Raw genomic sequence first — 21,653 nt, 5'->3', positions numbered from 1 at the left:
CTCACTGAGGTCAGAAGGATTCCCTCAGTGGCATTCTGGTTTTGAACAAATTTGTTCACTTTTAAAAATATCTTTAAAAGTGGGCTCTTTTCTTGCAGCCATATGCTGTAATGTATTTATAGTGGCATATTTTTCCTTTAGATGGTTATTTGGGAAAATGGGTGGGGTGCACTTTGAAATTTATTTTTCTTTTTATGACAGATCTGTTTGTGCAGTAATCTTCCCTGCAGAAAGAATTTTCTTTCAATTCTTAGATTTACACTGCATGATAACAAGATCAAGAGGTTAGGTACTCCCTAGAGGCTCATCTGGCTTACCTTCAAAAGTTCATCTTTTTTTGTTCATGCCTCAACCATTTTCCTTTCTGATCCTCAATGTGCTCACTAAATGCTAAAAAATGGCATTCCTCTCTTGGCTCCTGCACTGTCTCAAAGTGACATCTCTCATTGCTCACAAGTAACCTCATTCCTTTTGTAAAACATATGCAAGAAGTTTGTATGTCAAACAAAGGACAAAGCCTATGGCTTCTTTACTTTAGTTGTATCAATGACTTTAAGAAACTAGCAAACCCAATCAACTCAACCTTGTGGAAGCCTTGTTCTCCCTAAGAATAAAGTACAGAATTTGCATGGAGAAAAATGCAAATTTCTTTTCTGCACATAGGCATTAGGTAAATTAGTCCATGGCAGTGTTCAGACTCTCATAAGCACACAGCCACTTCGGTGGGTATACTAGTTTGGTGCTTTTTGTGCATTCTCCTGGGATGCACAGACTATGGCAAAACACAGCACTTGCTATCATCAGCATTTATCTCCATATATTTTCATTGCTTTCAGTCTTTTCACAGCACAAAACAAGGCATGCTATATGATTATGCTCAGGCTGTTTACCTCAGCCTAAGAGTTTGCTTGCAACAGCATTTCTGATGTTCACACGGGAGCATACACAAAGGAACGAGAAGCTGCAGGTTCATACGTATGGTGGAGTCAACATGAAGGAGTCAGATTTTTGATCTTGAGAGATCACACTTTCCTGATATTCCTGGGGCTTCTTAGTTATTCTCTTTATAGTGAAAAAGAGAGAAGGAGGAAAAGCCAGGCCAGAAGAAAACACAGGCCTTTAAAATATTCTTTGAGGTATACTATATATGATATAGCTTACTACTGGGCAGAGGTACGCTGGTATCAACTCTGCTGCTACTGATTAGCCACTGACCTTAAAGATAAGCTTCTAAGGCTGAGATGTATTTTTCTTATGTGCACAAGTATAAGATCATATTGCTTATTTTTTAAAGGCCTGGTACCAGGCTTCCTACACAGTAGTGGAAACAAAAAGCTGTCATCTGCTGAGCTTGGACATCTTTATTAATACTTTTTATTAATGAGTATCGCATGCTTTCTATCCTTGGATAGGAATCTCTCACAAGAGTTTAGTGTGTTATTATCACGTACCAAGATCATTTTACTGATCTCTTATTGGGGAAGACATTCAGCTAGTTATCACATCATATTTTTTGAAGTCTCTAATTTATAGGCAACTAATAAGTATGACGTGGAAAGACAGGCAGGCTTCTCCCATTGAAGGAGTGAATCCCTAAGAATCTACATCAACATTTTCCTGGAAGCATATTGTTATAACACTTCTGGGCAATTGCATGCACACTGATATTCCTCTAGTCCCAAGAGAAGACAAAAGCAATGAAAAAGGCAGAACAAAATTTGTAGGTGAGTTACCAACTAACCAAGGAAACTGCTGTTCAGTGGGGTTTACCCACTCACAGGTTTGCACTAGGTTTAGAAAAGCCTTATGACATAGCCCTTAGATTATAGTAATTCCAGTGTTTCTTAAATATCACTGTACATGCCAAGAGCATCTGGAAGTATATCCACTTTAGTAAGCACATGATTAACAGAGATTGTCTACTTGCTATCTGCAGCCTGCTCCTTGCTTATCTTCAAAAGGGGGAAGGAAATGTGGCCGGAAGCAACACTGATATTCTCGGAGAAAATCATTCAACAAGGCTGCCCTCCAATCTGTGGTCTCCTTGCAGCTTCCTAGAGAGCCTGAAGAATTTCTCAAGTAATGACAGAAAATCTTCTGTAGTGCGATTTTCTCCAAGAGACCCAGTGCACTTCTTTCTGACTGCACATTTGGTCTTGAACGTAGTATAATGTTTCTCCTGTCTTTTATTTTTAAAGCCATGCTTTGCACCTCATAGGCATGAAATTACATCAGAATATTTTGCCTTATGACAGCCAAAACAGCCTGCTCAATACTGTTTAAATATTTTGTTGATGTCTTGAATGCTTCATATGTAAAGGTCATGCTCAATGACAGCAGTAGTAGCAGAAAACATCTCCATCCATTTTCACACGGATGAAGGGAAAGACAGTAATGTTCACAGTGCCTATATCCATACAAGTCCTCTTGCAAGAACAGTCAGAGATCCTATAAGAAATGATGAAATGGCAAGCAAGAAATGAGCAAAGCTTCCTGATCACTGTTGCCTTTTTCACTGCTCCCCTCTCTGCTGTGTAAATGCACAAAGAAACAATGCACTAAACTACTTGACCCAATTCTGTATATGATGAACATGAAAAAACCGTAAGACATTTGAAAGATGCATAGCAATAGAACAGTGCCAAAAGAGCCAACAATACAAAACTTTGTTCTACAGCTTAGGGAGCACAGTTCAAATACTTAAAAGAATGCAGAATTACAGAAGGTCTCAACATGCCTTTGCTTCAAGGCAGGGCTGCTTGACACCTTCTGTCTCTTTTTAAGCTCTGTTATTTTAATAGCTTCTGTTCCTGTTGCCGTTAAAGAACACTTAAAGTATATCCCCATTCATTTATTCATAATATTTTCTTACAGTTATATAATATAAGCCAGCTCTTCCCTTGCATACTAACTAAAATGAATGTGGATCACAAGTAGCTGATTTCCTCCAGGAGGGCAGGGATGAAGGAGAGGGCATTTCTTAACTAGTTGTTACAAAGCCAAAAGGCCAGTAATCACAGTTTTCTTGTGAGAAGTGGTAACCATTTTCTCCCAGCATTCCTAATGCTACAGTGACGTACAAGAGATATAATATGGGGTTTCTCTTCCAAAGGGCTCTTCCTCCAAAATCTCAATGGGCCATACTCATTTTTAACAGTTCCTCATGGAAGCTGAAACCAAAAGGATGAGGATATAACCCTCACAGAAACTGATTTATAAATGTAGGTCACTCCACTGATGGTGTCCTATTATCTCTACAATCAAATGGTTGTAAAGCAATTCTCTCTCTTGCACACAAAGGAAGCATGATATTCCTGTGGTAGTGTTTTCTTGTCACTCGTCTGAGAAGATAGATTCTGGGTTACAAACAGCCAGAAGAGAGTGAATTTAAATAAGGAAGCAGTGCAACTGCATTCTTTACCCAATGCTTGACAGTTCTGGGGGACAGATCCAACACAGACTCCAGAAGGGAACTCCCAGAACCACAGAGAGGGCTAAGCTGCTGTTGAGGGCAAAAAGTATGGTTCCAGGCACCTATGGGACTGCTCAGAGCAATGTCCATCGATATGATTTGACAGAATTTGCTATTCTTTTCTAGAATATTAAGAAAGTTAATTCCACAAACACAGACACATCTTTTCTGAATAAGCTTTGAGAGGGAAGTTGCAGTTCCTAGTCTTGCTGTATGAATAGTCTTGAATAATGAATAATGAATAGTCTTACCTTAAGAGAAGAATTTAGAATAGGTGACAGTGCTCTTGCACTTAGTCACCAAACATTGGCCTAAGTAAGCAATCGGGCACCTGTGTACTACTTAAAGCACTTCATGCTTTAATGAACAGAAAACACTACCTGTTATTTGCTTTTTAGTTTCTACATCCTTGGTATATCGGAGTAAACGGAGCAAGATAGGGATCCCTTTCTGCTCTGACACTTCCAGTTTGTTGTCATTGTCTTCAAATACCAAGTTTCTCAAAGCACCACACACTGCTCGCTGAATATCCTCGTTCTGAACATCAAGAAGCTGTATAAGTTTGGGGATACTACCAAGTGAGAAAACCTGTGAAGAAAAGAAAACAGCAGAGAATGGTTAGATAATGATAATGACAAATCCCACTCCATCTCTCCCTTGCCAAAAGTTTAAGCATTGTTGTAGGGTCTTTTTTTCTTCATTTTCTCATTTGAAACACTTAATGCACAGAGCATTAATCACTTGGGCATGATGCTAACCTCTGGGCTTTTGTATGACTCATAGTTAAATCCACAACTAAGGGAGGCATCATATTTTAGTAATTAATGCAAGAGAATGAAACTAAATCACTTCCAGCTCTGCCACAGATTTGACTTTCTGACAAGACATTCAATTGCTCCGTATTTTAGCTTCTATGTTGGTGAGATGGATATTTGAGATTTAACTCTGGAACATTCATAAACTGCTTTGAGATTTCTGGATGTAATCCATTCCTGATGTGCCAAATTGTTTTTTTCTTTCTCGGAAGCCAGACTGGTGGGAAAATAATATTTTTCCCTGTCAACTTCTCTGCATGTGGTGAATATATATTAAGTAAGAATGCATTTTACTTAGTACTTATCTGTGGCATACTGAGAAAAGAATAGTTAACTTCAAAATGTAGACAATTAAACATTGTAAGCTAGTCAACTACTGAAGCCCACATGTAACAAAGATTGCTCTTCAGTGTCTAATTTTTAGAAAATGGGGTTTTGGCCCCAAATGAATGAAGAATTAAGATGTTATTTTACAGCAGCTATAAGAAGGAAACAAACAGTTTCCAAGTTCTACCTGTGGTAGCAAATGATAAATTCAGCACGAGCTGTGATGTGGTATAAGCAAGCCTTGGCTCATTTAGGAATGAGTTTACTATAGAAAATACCTTACTTTCATGTAAAATTAAGGACAGCTTCCTCCAGCATCTAAAAATGCCATGTGGTTTTGTGGACAAACACATAGTTGTGTAGAACCGACAGCATGTGAAAGACTCAGAAACCTAATACAACTGTTTTGAGCAGTCCAGAGCTTAATGATAAGGGGAATTCAGTATGACTGACAAGTTTGGGGAACTGGAAGAAATGAACTACAACAAAGCCTTTTGCTCTTCATGCCCTGACAAACTACACCGAATGTCCACCTTTCCCCTGATCCTGTTGTACAAAAGGCACAGTTTCTTGCTATGGCATTGTTGACATAATCTATTTTGCTTTCACCCAACAATCATCTACGTTCTAATGGAAATAAACACAGAAATCTAAAGGTAAATGGAGCATAAAACACTCTGAAGGCACATCGAACCATTTTATTTCAGTAGATAAGTCAGTTTGACACAGATACCTTAGGGTTTTGTTTGCTTGTTTGTTTTTTGCTGTAAGGATTTATGCAGACTTTCTGTTGGAAGTTTGAAGTTTAGTTGTAGCTGTTACAAGGTCAGTGGAGTTATTTGGACCTCATGTGCAGACAAGAATTTACAAAAGTTATTGATTGATACCTGTCTTATTCTCTGGTAAACAAAGTCCACCAAAATACTGTAAGACCACATGTTTAAAAGCAAAAAAAAAAAAAAAAAAAACAAACAAAAAAGCCACTAGACCCAATAGAGTTACAAACTATCACGTAACAGGAAACAAAGCATTAGGAGAAAAAGAATCCATGCTGAATGCGCAAACAAGATAAAGTGAACAAGAAAAGGTCTGATGGCCATCAAATACAAAGCTCAGCTAGAGTATGTGAGACAGACAGCAAACCCAAAGAGGGCTTCAGGCTGACTGATACAGTTTGAACTTTTTTAACTCATCTAGTTGATTTTCAGGGAAGCTGCTTTGGAGAGTTCTGAATGATAAATCACCTTCAAACATTCAGTTCTGAAGCTCTGTCCTAAAACTGAAGTTAAAGCTAATTACACAGGTGTTTTTTTTCCTGAAACAGTCTGACCTACTGTGAAGCAAGTTATATTTACTAAAGGTCTGAGGGATGTTTGGCTGTCACTGAACTGGACTGCATATACATGAATACTGAGCTACGACAGAGATTACATATAAGTAATACTGGGCAAATTATGAAACAAACCAATTTAAAATTTTTTTTAAAAAGTGTTAAAATAAAATAAACAGCCATCACATAGTGCAGAACAAAGGCTGAAAGAATTATTTTCATTTTACTCTGAAAAAAGCAGACAGTTTAGCAGCCTTAAATGATACAAAAAATCATTATAAAAAGGACAGAAGAATAGAAAATTTTCTCCATATCCATCAAGATAAGATAGAAACTAATGAACTTAGTTTGCAAAGAGAGATTTAATTACACTTTGTGAATAACAGGTATGGATACAATAAATCTTCTTGATTGTCTTTGGGAGCTTGTGGTATCCTTTTTTAAGAAGTTTATCATAAACACCTGCAATTGCAAATGGTTTGGATGAATCATTGATGTCTCTTCTTACTCTACATTTCCACGTTTCCTATCACAAAACGCTGAAGACCAAACTTTTGCTAGCACAGACCAGTGCTATCTACTGATTACTCTACTGATTTAAAGGACCTGCAGCAAAAAGCATCAGCATATTTTAGGGAAAATATTCAACATCAGTATCCTGCAGTGCTTCTTGGAATGTTCTTTCTCGAGTTGGTACAGTACAGTTATTTGTTCTACCTGACTAAAACTTGCATAAAAACAATCACTTACTTTTCTTCTGGCTTCTGCTTTCTGGAAGCATTCATGCTGTATGAAAGTCACTGCAGCAAGTATCCTAGGTGCTGACTGTGTATTTTCACTCTTCAAGATGTTCACTGCACGCTCTAGAGTCATCTCCACTTCTGGGCTCCTTAAAAGTACAATTAGAGAAAATACAGTGAAGAAAGACTAGAAAAATCATTTAGACTGAACTACCTTATAACAGCAGGCTATTCATTCTTTTTAATTAGCTTTTCTTAGAAATCTGTTTCCTTACCAATATTATAAATGTTTTAGGAGATACTGATACTCTGGGGAACAAGCAAATCATAAACTGAATTGTTGCAGCAATTAGACATTCTGGACAAAACAAGTCATGCTTGAAATTATAAAGACAATATGGAAACTCAGCAGGTGGAAGGATTAATCAAGGAGGGCCAAAGCCAAGTTACAGTGTGACTTTTATGAAGATATCTTGATGTTCTTGTCAGCAATGTGATTATAATTTTTTGTTTTCATGCCTTTCTTCAGACTTTCACATCTCAGTCTATATAAATGCAGAGCTCAGTCCCTCACTTTCTTCAAATGTGCAGAAGTTGCTTCAGTTTAAAACAGACAGCCAAAGACTTTTCCAAGCAAAAGGAAATAAAACCACTCATTAAATTAAGTAAGTACATCACATCTGGTAGGATTAAAAATATGTGTTGCCAATATGTTAGCTTCAGTAACTATTATGTTAGAGAACCATATAAAAAATTGGAAAGAGGTCACCACTCCCATTTCCTTCCTAGTAAAGGAAACAAACCAATTCATGGCACTATCGGGTGCATTAGTCCTAGGATAGGCAAGATGTACTTTTGGTTTCAAACACTCCCCACTCAGAAGGAAATAAAAGTAAATATATACATACATACATATATATATACACACATACACATTATACCTACCTACCTACATACATACATACATACATATATATATATATATATTTTTTTTAAACAAAAATGTTTATAGAACCAGATCAGGGACTGTCCAGACAGGGCCAACTAGGCATTTTGTGAACCATGGTGAAGGGAGTAAATTTCATGATAATTATTTAAGTAAGTACATTTAAAATTAGAAACTGTGATATAGATAATTTCTTTGGTAAAACAAGTGTTTGGAAAACAAAATCAACTTGACTAAGAGGAGATGTTAAATAATAAATCATGCTCAGATTAGAAATGTTTTAACGTGAAGAAAAGAAACACTACTATAGCTACTACTATATATATGTCTGTGGACTGCACCAGGAGTTACTGGGTTCTTCATCTCTGTTCATCTCTATCTCAGTGACAGACTAGCAGGATTGAAAACCTGGAAGCATAGGCTTGTCCTGAACAAGTGGTGGAGGGGTTAGGTAGGGAAGCAGAAATCAGGTAGGCAGAAATCAGGAAGAACTCTCACAGACATTCTTTCCACAAATGCATTCAATCAGACCAAGATATTTATGACAAAATTATGAGCTCTGAGACAAAAAAAAGAAAAAAAAAGAAAAAGAATTGTGTTTGATTTTTGTTTCCTCCATCTACCTTACAAATCACAGGGCAGAACACAATTAGTATGGCTGCAAGAACAATAAAGAGATGAAGAACAATTTTGATGCACCTGTTCCAGATGAAATTGTATTCCAGTACCATTGAGGTTTCCACTTGCCTTTACATTTTCATTTAGTATAAATCATGTTATTTTCATCCTCCTCTCTGTTGGCGTTTTGAGCAAATATGCTGCCTATACAGATGCTGACACATGCTTGTGCAAGACAAATATGAAATGAAGGGGACAGCGTGTTGACAATGTCAATGGAGAGGTTAAATCAGAATGCAATTAGTGTTCTGGGCTCTACTCTGGCAATGCTTACATCTTCCAGATTTTCACTTACTTCAGCTCTGATTTAAAATAAAATAGCTATTAAATTACTTCTCATTACAAATTGGATGCACTGTTCAGAAACCTGCTTAAAAATCATCACCAATGAGTAGTGGAAAAAAGGTAGATCATGTTTCTTGTTCTTACTCTCTTTAAGAGGAACAGAAAAAACAGGCTTTTCAAGCACGGGTTTTATGCAGTCTTCTTAAACTAACAAGGTTTTCATGACCATATTATATGTTGTGCACAGGTGAGAAAGCTTACCTGCATGTTAGTCACTGTAATAACTTTAGAGCCCTTTGACTCCTACAGAGGGTAATGCTCCTCCAAAAGCAGTAGCCAGAATCTCTTTCATGTTGCACGCTGCCAGAGTAAGACTGCTTTCCATTGGATGAAAATAACCTCTGCATTCACTGAAGTTTTATCTGACAATAATATAATCTTTCACTCTTAAAGGTATTCTACAAATTGCAGCACCCCAACTTTTGTCAAAACAGAATTCGACGAAATTATTCTATCCTCAAAACAGTTGCAGGCAAAGCTAAAAGCCATACGGCTAATTAGCTGATGTCAAATGGAAGCACATTCAAGCAATGGTTATTAAACAGAACAATGATTTGACAAGTTGTGGCCTCATCTTAATTATAAGGATATTAGGAAGTTTTTAACTGTTCCTCTCTACCAGAAGATGCAGAGATAGCATCTCTATATTCTCTTTCTTCTACTTTGACTTCACAGCACGAGCTATTCTTCTAAGGGAAGTCTGCAAATGCATTTCTATATTATATATGTAATTTTAAATTCTGTACAGAGGTACAGAAGGCTTCTTTTCAATCTTACAAAACTATTTTACAGCCTTACTTTCCAAAGTCCTACATTGTGATTTGCATTAAAAAGTATGAATTTATGGAAAAATCAAATTGCTTTGAAAATGAGCTTATCTTTTCTTGTCCCTTCCATTATTAAAGGAGCAACAGATAAGAGAGCAATACATCACATAATGCCACCTTAAAATCAAAAAGAATGGGAAATGACAGGAAATGTGAAAGTCATTAACAACGTTTTAGACTGAGAAGTCTTGATGGAAGTCATGGTGGAATGATGAACTCAGGTGAAATATCTCTAATTTGACAGAAGCATGTGCTCCAAAGCAACGTTTGGTCTATGATGTTTTAAATACCTCTGCATTAAATTGTGCAGTGACTGGAAGTGGGTGAACTAAAATGTACTATAACCAATGCAAGACTTCAGTGTTAAGCCCGTACAGCAATGAGAATTACAATGCATCCTGCTAAACACATATTTTAGACATCTGGAAAGTGTATGATATCCACATACATTATTACATGTCACTGCATAAGCAAACATAACAAATATTGACCTCAGTCAGCTAAAATAACTATAGTTTTCTCCCTTGTAAGAGTCTAATGATCAAGTTCTCCTGGGGAATTATCTTGCACACTGATATTCACCAGCCTCTCACTAAGATAAGCTGCTGTTATATTTTACAGAAGCCTTATTAAACTCTGAGTAGACTAAAAAGCCCCCCCATTCTCTGCAAAAACTATCTCTGAATCCAAAGTAAAACTAGTTTATTTGAAAATTAAACAAATTACACATGAGTAAATGAAATAAAAGTACCGAGATAAATGAAATCTGTAAAGAATTGCAAAAGGAACTTCAGAAACTTTCAACAGCACTTCAAATCATTTTCATCTGTAGCTTCCAGCAGAAGTAAATCTGAAAAATTGGCACTTGCAAGCAACTACACTGTCAAATAGATTTCTATTAGGTCACGAATCTACCACATGGAGTTCAGCATGGTCCCAAGCATATCACAATGACTGGAGATAAATGTTTACATCTGAAGGCACAAAAAACATTTTGGCTGACATTTCTGCAGGCAGACAACTAGATTCCAACGTCTGTACCTACAAAAGGACAACCAAGACTGCTTGTACAAAAGATTGAATATCAAAATAGCTGTCTGTGATGAAGTTACCTGTTCTTAGGAGCCCAATATTTGCCAATACATTACATTGTACTGTTATTTATGTTGTAAATTTCTCAGCATCTACTCCATGTCTCCTTAGATGTAGGATTAACTCTTAGCAAAACGTGGTCCCAAGCCTGAGCAAGCAGTGTGGACCCTGTAGTATATATAAACACACACTTTTTTCCTCCCTTTCCTCTGTTGCACTAGAAGTGGATTTTTACACCGTGTTAGCTGTCAGTTTACTTTCCTTTCTCAAACAAATCTGTTCTTTTTAGTTGTGACATTGAGGCAAGAATTCTTTGTTGGGCTTACCCTAGCTGAGATCCATTGATGGTGGCTTGTTCACTCTGCAGGAAACCATTTCTCCCCGCTGCTGCCATGGCAGCTGTCAGTGTCATCCTCTTACCATCTGGCTCTGCAGCAACAGTGGTTACTGAAGCTGGCTGGGAAGCTTCCCTCCTGGTCTGTGTGCTTCTGAGAGTAGTTTGGTGCCAGCTGGACCTTAAAGATTGTCTGTTCTGAGATGCAAAATGGGAAGCAGTTGGTGATCTCACTTGTCCCATCGCGCTGCCTGAAGTCAGGTAGTTTTCTTTTTCTAAAAGGTTGGTCATACTGCGACTGTTGCCTGCTTGATGGTACCTCTGTACAGGGGGGCTAAGAGGAGCACTATCAGGGATGGTGTCATTAATAGCCCCCAACTGGGAGTGTCTTTTAAGAGAGTTTCCCCTGCTCACTGTATCACGAATCGTGTAACCAACAATCTCAGACCGAGCATATCTTGGTGGGACAGTCCCATTGGATCTCCTGTAATCATGGTGCCTTGGGGAGAATCCAGTTGAAAACACTCTGTCATAGTGAAAATCATTGGACACATATGCCAATCTTTTGGGACCTCGCTGGGGTGAAACCTCTAATCTCTTCAGAGGTTGTCTTTGAGCTCTTCCTTCCATTGCCTTGTAAGCGATTCTTGTCCCCCAGCCATTTGTATAAGAGGATGGTGATGCAACCTGTCCAAGAGTCCAAGAGAAAAGGAATCATGGTAAGAGCATCACATTTAGGACTAATAGCAAAGAAACCAAACCAGAAAAGATAAAAATTTTAAGGTCTACTATAAGAGAAAGAAAACAAAATTTGAACATTATTAAAACTGGATATTAAATAAGATTCTCTAACACTTCCTCTTATCTGCTTTATAAACATAGGAACAAGTATGATGTAAATATTAGACAAGTCTAGTCTGCCATCATTAACTCAAAAGAGGAATCAGTTACATTTGGTAGAGAAAAGTCTGTTAATGGAGATTTTAGTTTCAGTTTCAAACTCCTTGAGGATTAACATTCACATCAGCTACTGAAATGAAATTCAAGGCTGTCTGATAGAAAATAATTTATCAGTCAGATACTAAAACAATATACTAAAATGCCTGTATATCGTTACAATGTACAGCTAGAAAGGAAACTGAGAGGTTATTTAGCTCTCCTGTTCACTTTGTGGTAGCACCTACTAAAAAAAAAGATATTTCCTTCCCTGTTTGTCTAGCCTCTTCCTAAAAATGAAGGAGATCCCATAACATTGCAAGGAAGCAAAAAATGATGATTTTAATTTTGGTGAGTGAGGATGATAATTTATCATCCTCTTGTTTTGCAGTTTTCTCTTAACTCAATAAACTCAATTCCTTCAACCGCTCTTTGTAGGATGTGTCTTCAAACTCTTTACTGTTCAGATGATGTATGGTACTCTCCATTTTTTTCTACCTTTTTGTTAAACTGTTATGGTCTAAATTGGACTATTCAAGACTTTCCAGAACTAGATCAACTTGGTAGACTATCTGATTGACACAGAGGAGTGATGGCCAATATTTTAATTTTTTATTTTGTTTTAATCAGCGAGTTTAGTGGCATCCAGCTGTAAACCAAAGCCCCATACATTTTATTTTCATGTTGTATTTAAATATTATATTATCACAGGTATTTTTAAGGTAGAAGTGAAGTTACACATTAGTTATTAATTGAAGGGATAGAGCCTAACAGATACTGACTGAAACCCCTTTCCTTCACTGTTGAGTTGTTACTGAAGGTGATAATTGAAGGACAGAAGGACAAATGATTGCTGAATCTAATAGGCCGGGGCTAGGATCATTGGATACATCTGTTTATTCTGCAGGAATTATGCAAGTATGTATTTATGTCTTCACTGAGGTAAGGAAATGAATGCTTTATGAAATACTAGACCTTGTGGATTTTTCTGGCTTGCATGGCTGCATGGCAGAACAAATTGTCCTATTTCCTTTTTTTTCTCCCTTTCTGCCATGAAAACTCTTGTGGGAACAACCACATAATAAGTGCTCCCTCAGCCATATAATAACTGGTTATGAGCAGAGTCAAAAACCCTGAAGAAAATCAATTACTTCCCTTAGCATTTAGGCCAGAAACCCAAGCAAAGAAAGTCTAAATAAGAAGTGAAGCTGTAATTAGACAGCTTAGAAACATTACTGTATTACGAGGACTGCTGAAATTCTTGTAATACTAAAACAGGTTACAGCAGGACTGCTTAAAATGATAAGGAACACTCTATGTGTCATTGTGAAACTTACGTAATTTGTTTTGCTGTGGCTGTGGATGCTTAATTCTCTAACATCTTTCACCACATTCCCAGTTCCTATCCATGTCACTCTTTATGCTGTAGGACCATGGAACTCCCTCCAGCAACTTCTAACTGTTTTGCTGGTGCATGGCATTGTGGCTTCTGGCCACTTTGGGCTATGCATGTGCTGACTGACTGGCAGCCTGGTGGGAGAGATAGAGGTCTGACTTGTAATAACCTCTGTCTTAATGGTGTGTTAATATGAATTTATTTCCTAATCTTATGCCGTTTCTCATAAAATCAAGATGGTTGCAGAAAGCCTGTTTATCATACTGAGCTGAGTTTAGTCACTGAGCTCAGAAGTCACAAGAAGAGGAAAAAACCCACTAACTCAGTTACAAAAAGCTACTTTTCTAGAAATCAGGCTTTAAAAATGTGAAGAAGCAAGCATGCAAACCTTGAAATACCATTTACATGCTATTATTTGTGCTAAAAACATAAATAAACTATGCATGGTAACACATTTGTTCCTGTTTGTTGTGTTTTCCTCACCTGATTTGACTGATAATATGAGAAACCATACTGAGATCTTGGTGAAAAATCATTTTCAACAATCCCCATGTTATAGACACGTTCTGGGACACTGGAAGCACGGTGTAAACTGCCTGTAAACAAAGACTAGTATTAGTAAGATTTTAACAACATCCAGAATTACTATAAAGGACTGTTTCTGGTACGAGGGAAGTGACTAACTCTATGCTGTCAATAATATTTGTTAGCTGAAAATGAGACAGGGGTAAGATGGAAAGATGTTTGCATTCAGCGTAGCGCATTCAAAACATAGCTACGAGGTCATGGTTCATATTTTCAGTTTCTCTTTTATTTTACTTAAGACATATTTTTAACTTCTAGAAGTCTTACTGTTATTCATCTACTCCATGAAAGACATTTTAACGCAGCAAGCTGATATTTTTAATATCCCAGATAATGACAAATGATTAAGCACTGAGAAAGTGTATCACCTTACAGCTACTGAGAATGTTTCTTTCATTGTAACCACTTTAAATATTTATGTCTTACCTGATAGTCCCACTCTAACAAGCACAGCACGCATGACTGCAGCTAAAATATTGCAGCTGTAGATAACAACTGAGAAAACTGGGTTTATGTGTAACCTTTGTTCCTGAATGCCCTAGAGACACAATTTTCATGATTGCTAAAGAAGTACAATAACTGAATATGGACTATTTACATCATAGCTGTCTGCTGATGTCTGTTCTCCCTCAGGCACTAGTTTAATGATAATATACTGAAACAGGCAGTGCTTCACTAATCTTAGTGTTTCACCCAAAGAACATGAAGAGTCCACAAACACACTCTGTGGCTTATGGAGGTACGTGGTGTATGATGCTGAAAAAGAAGGGGAGTTTAATGATGCTTTAAAACTGTACCTGTAAGGTTCACTAATCCAACAAATAATGTAGAAGACTCACAGTATATCTGTGGATTTTTTCCACAGCTCAGCTTTGAATATGGAACAGTGCACTGTGATTATCTCCTTCACTACCTTAAGCTTTGTAATAGATACAGGTGAAGTAATTGTTTATGACATTGCAGTGTTACTATGAGAATCTGCGTACAGGAATATAAAAAACACAGGTTTAAAGAGGTGACACAGAAGCTGAAAGCTAAAGGCAAGATATAACTCAAATCTGTCATAAATGGAGTCAGTGTGGGTTGCAGAAGTTAAGCTGAAAAGATGACAATGACTAATAAAGAAACTGGCCATGAATTTTCAATTTAGTAGATATCGTCTGAGATGCTACAGGAAATAAATCTGCAGAAGAAAATCATTAACTTAGCCAAACTGATGGAAGCCTCTGCTTCGAAAGATATTAGGAGCCATACGCACAAAGAAATTCAGATACCAAAAACAAGCAGGCAAGTGACTGCCTGGATTTTTGAAAGGGCTTGTGTACTGTGTCTGCTAAGGCTTTTGGCTAGTGCCATTAGTCCCATGGATGAATTAGTGCAATCCCTAGGAACCTCAGTATGCCTGTATCTTTCATCATTATTGCGTGTAGTCAGTAAAAACTTGGCAATGGTGAAAAGAAACAAGACACTCATGTAACAGGAACAACTTGTGAATGATTCTCTTTAGCATGTAACTACCTGGATAAATCCAAATTTGTGTATAATATGTAAGTTGAATGCAATCATTTGAGGTCCAATTTATTCATATTTTCCAGCTATTTAATCATACTTTCCAATTCTTGTGCTTTGGCTATACAAAACAGATTTGAACATGTACTAGGTGATTTGTTAAGACACATTCATGCTAACTTTGCATCAATGAGAGTGGAGTGATGCAGCCCAGTCAAACTCATCATTTGGACTGTACTAATTCCTTCATGACATAAATTGCATAAATTTCCTGCCAGTTTACACTGACATACAAAATCTGACGATTCACAAAAATCTCTCATTTTTATGATATAATTCACACACAATTTCAGGTGCCCGGTAAGAACACGTCTTAGCATACTGCCCAAATTTGCCTTTTAAAGATTAGCTTTACTCGTTGCTACCTATTAAAGCACTGTCATATAATCAGTCTTTAAATAGATACTCATAGGACTGTTTCTTTATAGTTAGTATTTTTTGTCTAGTCTTCTTAATGAGCAATTATTGTTATTTATCTTCTTCAAACATAAAGATCCCTTGAATAAGTCATTTTGGCATGTTTTAGTTAACTCTGAATTCTCTGTCTTTATTAAACAAACAAAATAATCTTGATAAAATAAAACAATAACTCTGTCCATGAACCAGCATAGGGTAAGCAGTTACCCTCTTTGTAAAAGCAAAAACACATCCAACCACGAATTGCAACACTCAGTTATCTCTGGCTTTAAGTGGCTTCAAGCAGCCCTCTGTTTTTAACCTTCAGTTTCCCTGTGAAACCATCCATCAGTAAACAAAACATTTTTCTCAGTCAGAGATAAACACAGTAAATGTTAACTTGAGGAATTTCACTTTGCATTTTTGTACCTCCTGTTTGTTTGCTCTTACCATACCAATAAACTATTCTGTCAGCCTTTTACCCGAAGATTTATTAGGGAGACATAAAACATAGATTGCGAGATGAGCTGTCTACTTGTGTCAAAAGCTAAGTGTGCTAAAGGAAAAAGTGGAAACTAAAATGCTGTGCCTTTCCAGTAGTTATGAGACGCAGGATAGGTCATCTAGTCAAAACTTGCTTCTGTCAGAGAGGGTTTCTCCAGCTAAGGTTTCACCACTCCACAAAACCTTATGTTTTTTGCACTTCTCAGATTTGCTTGGTATTGCATATATTCAAAAGTCATTTGGGAGTCCTTCTATACTCAGTGAACTGATTTAAAAAAAGACACAAAGGACGTTTCTTTTTTTTTTTTTAATATTATGGGTTCATAGAATTTACATTTTCTAACTATGGAAATCAGTGCTTTAAACCTCATAGAAACTCTCTTCAGAAAATATGAAATCAGGATGCTTGACAGTCCTGCAGTCAAGGAACGGATGGCTTTCCTACAGGCCCTATGTCCTATCTGTCAGCCAATGTGAATGTATTAGAAAACTCAGGCATCTCAAAGATCAGTCACGTGTAGGTAATTGAATGGAACCTTTTATGATAGTCTCCCCTTTCTTCAGTCAGTCTGAACTAAAGAAGCTCAAGAACACTGGCCTTATGGATGTGGTCAGTGGAGGAGAAACACTAAAGCTCTTTACTCTCCTCCACACACAACATGAAAACTGTACAGAAATCACCTCATTTCACAACAGCTATGATAAAACTTTGAGTTCTGGCAAAATAATTACACTATCAGGAAGAAGACTGAATAGTTAACTGAGAAAATAGTCCTATTCATCTTCATGGCGGCCCTTTTGAAGCCCCCTTAGGTGGGTTGGTTCAACATTTCTAAAGGCCTACAAATTTCCTCCCCATTAATTGCTGGCTACAGCTGCAGACAAATCAATCTCCTATGTGCCTGGCCTTAGAAAAGAACAAGATACATCTCTAAGACACATGATGTTCAAAAAAGATGATTACCTGTTAAGGAATTAGGTGTAGGATTCCTTTCAAATCATATGCATTGCTACCTCTCAGTTGCGAGTCTTTTTCAGCATTTTTGTATTTGAATGATTACTGCGAAAGCCATATTTTGGCTTTAAACCCTCTACTGCAGGAAATAACGAAGCCATATCCTGTACACACAAGTCTATTGAGGACTGTAGTATTTTCACACATCCTAAGCGCCCACCTGCTGAATATCTCTTGTCCACCAATTCTCAGGGTGGGAGGGAGATTATATGCTTGACAGACACTTGTAGTGTTCCTGGTTTATCATCTTTTGATCTTTTTTTATACTTCACCACTCACAATGGACTGAGCTAGTGACATTTAGGAAAAGCACATCAAAAACTTCTCTGAATCAACTCACATAGAGAAGAAAGAACCTTCTTTTTGATTATTCCCTTTAATTAATGCCAGGGCATGCCTGGTCCCAAGTGACATTCCAACATTTTTTACTCTGCACTGGTCATTACATTCACACAAATGCTCAAATATAAGACTTACTTTTTTCCTTCTGGCTCAGAAATTAGCAATGAGGAATTTAAGAAAGGCAATAAGAAGTGTAAGTCACCAACAGAGAAATTTTTCTCTGTTTCCCTTTTCCACGAAGATACAAAAAGAAAATCACTATGAAGCACGGTCAGAAAACTACAAATCCCTAAAGCAAGATAAAGAAAATTACTATTAAGAATTTTAGAAGTGAAGAAATGTAAGGAAAAAATAGGGTTCTGATTGTAATTATCTAACACTGTTGGTTTAGAAATCATATAAGTTTAAATTCTCTTTTCAAATAAACATTTCATAGTGATAAAATCGTGTTAGAGAATGCATCTTTACATAGATCATCAAGCTATTTGGTCTTGTGTGGCATACTACTAAATTCTGTGGTCATCTGTTATAGCAAAACTGGCAAGGATGTAAAGGATGGAAGACTTTGGTCTGGAGACTACACTAGAGAAACAGAAATACCATTGATGAATTTAAAAAGCCAATCAAAGTGCAAATTGAACAAGATTACAGGAAAGTAGAATCATAAATAGAAATACACAAGGTATAGTCAATTCAACAAAAAACACCAGTCATTAACATAAAGGGCCTTTTTTTTTTTTTAAGGCTGAACTCTCTACCGTAACATCTCCATTTTTAAACACTAGGAAATTTCACATGGCTGCTTTTCAGTGCAACATAATCTTTAATTTGTAAAGGTACAGCAAACTGGAAAATTACAGCTGTTGTTAAACTACTGCTTGAAAAGCCACTAGCAATGTTTGACAATGTTTTAAAAATAGTTGAGACAGTTCATAATTTCAACCATTTTGGAGCAGGAGGAATTCTCAGATCTGGTGATGATCTGAATTTCTTTAATAAAATAAAAAAAAAGTAAAGATGTCCTTAATAGGGATTCAGGTAAGGGCTTAAAGCAGCAAGCAATATGGAGATAGAAGGCAAAAATATGTTTTTCCACTTATAGATAATGTTGAAGGCCAAATCTTTAGTCTGAAATTTCAAGGAGAAATTATGTTGCCTGACAATGTACTTCTTGAGGCTTCAAAGCTTCTAGTACAGTAAGTGGAAAATGAGCGCGCACGGATGACACTTGGTAAGACCTTCACTGCCACTGATTTTTCATACCCCGTTGTTCTATCCCTGGCTAAGTTTAGACATGTATGTGAATGCTCTGGTTAGGTATGTGGTAAGTACCTTGCTGAACAGAGTCTGAAGTACAGATAGGACAGTTATATCACAGGGAACTTCTTCTGATGCTTTTAAATCTATTATCTTCCTTGAAACTCCAACCAATATGAGACACTTAATACATCTTGAAAACTGTACTGTTCAGTGAAGCGGATACTTTTTTGCATGTTAAATAGCATATTTTCAGAAGTAGCTTCCATATAAAAATGTTTTTCAAAGCATAGTAAAATGTTGTGCAAGTCTTCTACGAAAAAAGCACAATGGGACATACACACATATATTTTTCAGGAAAGACATTTTAAATGTATTATAGACATTTGATACACATTCTAGATATTTCTTATATAGTACATAAAATGTATTTTGATTTTTTTTTTTTTTTTTTGAGCTTTGCACAGGAACAAAGTTTGCATGGTGAGCTGGGCACCAGAATATGTTTGAAAGAAGATAAATTCATTTCATGCACAAACAATCCATCTAACAAAATGATATTTGCCACTTCTGATCTTGAAGCTTAAAGTTTTGGAGCCTCAGAAATGCAAAGTATTCAAACACTTCATCTTTATAAAAACAAAGCAGACAAAGACAATTATCCTAAATCATTCAGGTCTGTTAACATATTCCAGAGAAGTTAAGATGAGCTGGAAAGATGAGAATTCTGTCTTCATAGTTTTATCACAGTTTAGATATATGATGATATATTCACAAACAGTCTGTTACTCATTGCTTTAAAACGCTCTCTCCACGTTGTTCCTCTCTATTGAGAGAAAAAGAAATGAAATTACTCTAAAAACTGTTTAGAAACCTTACTGAAAGGAGTGCTGCAAGGCTAGAGACTTACAGGTGTAAATAGCTGCATACTGCACAGCTGTGGGTGCCTGTTTACGTGACTTTGTGTGCCTCATTTGTCAGACTATATCTGCATCTGCATTGGATTCTTTTAGCGATGAGGCCTTTTTCAGATGGGAGTCAGAAGTATGAGGAAACGCTCGTCTGCCTGACAAGACAGGCGAGCAAGGTATGGTCATAAATTTAAAGACACCGCTCACAGATTTTTGCACGTGAAAGGTGAGGACTTCTATCATGACAAACATGGGAACAGTGTATATAACCTGTAAATCCATCATATCACAGAATTATAGAATCATTATAAAATGATTATATGATTATGGTTGGAAATTATCTCTAAGATTCTCTATTCCAACCACCAACCCATCTGCACCGTGCCCACTAACCAGGTCCCTCAGTGCCACATCCACACAGTTACTGAACACCTCCAGGGACAGTGACTCCACTGCCTCCCTGGGCAGCCTGTTCCACTGCAGCACCTCTCTTTCTGAGAAGAAATGTTTCCATTATCCAACCTGAACCTCTCTTGGTGCTACTTGAGGCACTCTTGTCCGTCCCATTGCTGTTACTTGGGAGAAGAGGCTCCCCTCCATTCAGACAGCTGTAGAGAGCAATAAGGTCTCTCCTGAGCCTCCTGTTTTCCAGACTAAACTCAGGAACATCTGAGTGAAAACAGGATTAAAGGGATTAAAAGTTTTTGTCACTTATTTTGGGCCCGGTTCTGCAGAGTGCCGTGGGGCTCAATGTTTGCCATCCACGCCTTTCTTAAAGGTACTTTGCCAAACCTCCTTTTTGCGCGTTTGCTTTTACTTAGAGGTGAAACCAGAAAAGCCATTTCCGACTCTACTCCCCAGCTCATTCTGCAAACAAGGCCAGTGAGTGTGAGCGGGGCTGCTGGAACAAGCACAACCAGAGGAGCACTCTGGCACCATCCATCTCTCTGGCAGCAGTAAATCCCGAGCAACTCCCACGTCTCACAAGTTGCAGTAGCTGAGAGGGAGAAACTTCCCACTACGGAGACGGGCACTGTGAGAGAGCAGCTCTGCTACAACCCTGCAGCAGGGGCTCGCACCGGGGCTGCCCCAGCGACCCGGGACGCCCACAGCCACGCACGGCGCAGGCGGGCACTCACCATTGTGCAGCGAGCCTCGGCTCTTCCTGGCCAGCGTCTGCTGGACCTGCCGGTGGATCCGAAGCGCCTTCTCCTCCCCGCCCGACAGCTTGAGGCCGGCCTCGGAGGGCAGCGCCAGGCTGGAGCTGTCCAGCTCGCCCAGTATCTGCTGGCCCAGCACGGTGCGGATGTAGCCCTGGTCGCCGCCGGGGCCGCGGCCGGCCATGGGTGCGCGCGGTGGCGGCACGGGGCCGGGGCCGCGCCTCTCGGAGACCTGTTGTGCCGCCGCTCCACCGCCGGAGCTCGGACTGCTGCTGAGGGACGGGAGGAGCCGGAGCGGGACGCGCCCCGAGCTCAGTGCGGCCCCAGGCCCTGCCCCGCCCGCCGCGCAGGTGCCAGCCACGGCCACGTCCCTCCGCCTCCCGCCTGCCTCCTGCCGCCTGCACAGTCCCCGCTCCTCACGTCCCCTCCCCTCGCCGGGGTGAGGGACACGGCGTGGCGGCGAGGCCCAGCTTTAGGCAGCGCGGAGCGGTGTCAGCCAGCCGCCCACGGCTCCGGCCGTGAATTTGGCAGCCGACAGCGGCCCCGAGGCCGTACAGCCAAGGAGAAGCTGACAGACGGGAACATGTTCTAAACGCGTTTACGTTCACACGTCTTACACTAGCATTTAAGTACTTCTGTGGTTTACACATAGCTTATAGACAACACGTGTTTTGGG

At 38.5% G+C, this 21,653-nt stretch overlaps 1 protein-coding gene across 1 annotated transcript in view; it reads right to left on the bottom strand.

The window, feature by feature from the left end:
* Positions 1–21,372, bottom strand: part of PKP2 (plakophilin 2) — a 41,840-nt gene extending 20,468 nt beyond the window's left edge. The window contains exons 1-5 of the mRNA XM_085229189.1: positions 20,957–21,372; positions 13,722–13,834; positions 10,899–11,593; positions 6,695–6,833; positions 3,853–4,060 (exon numbers count right to left, since the gene is read on the bottom strand). Of these exons, the coding sequence (XP_085085315.1) occupies positions 3,853–4,060; positions 6,695–6,833; positions 10,899–11,593; positions 13,722–13,834; positions 20,957–21,161 (1,360 nt within the window). The 5' untranslated portion in view covers positions 21,162–21,372. The remainder of the gene's footprint in view (positions 1–3,852; positions 4,061–6,694; positions 6,834–10,898; positions 11,594–13,721; positions 13,835–20,956) is intronic.
* Between the last annotated feature and the right edge of the window lie 281 nt (positions 21,373–21,653).

Source organism: Meleagris gallopavo, chromosome 1 (assembly GCF_905368555.1).
Source record: "Meleagris gallopavo chromosome 1, MGAL_WU_HG_1.1, whole genome shotgun sequence".
NCBI classification, from domain to species: domain Eukaryota; kingdom Metazoa; phylum Chordata; class Aves; order Galliformes; family Phasianidae; genus Meleagris; species Meleagris gallopavo.
Note: the sequence above shows the minus strand (reverse complement) of the source record. Positions and strands in the feature narration are given on the sequence as shown.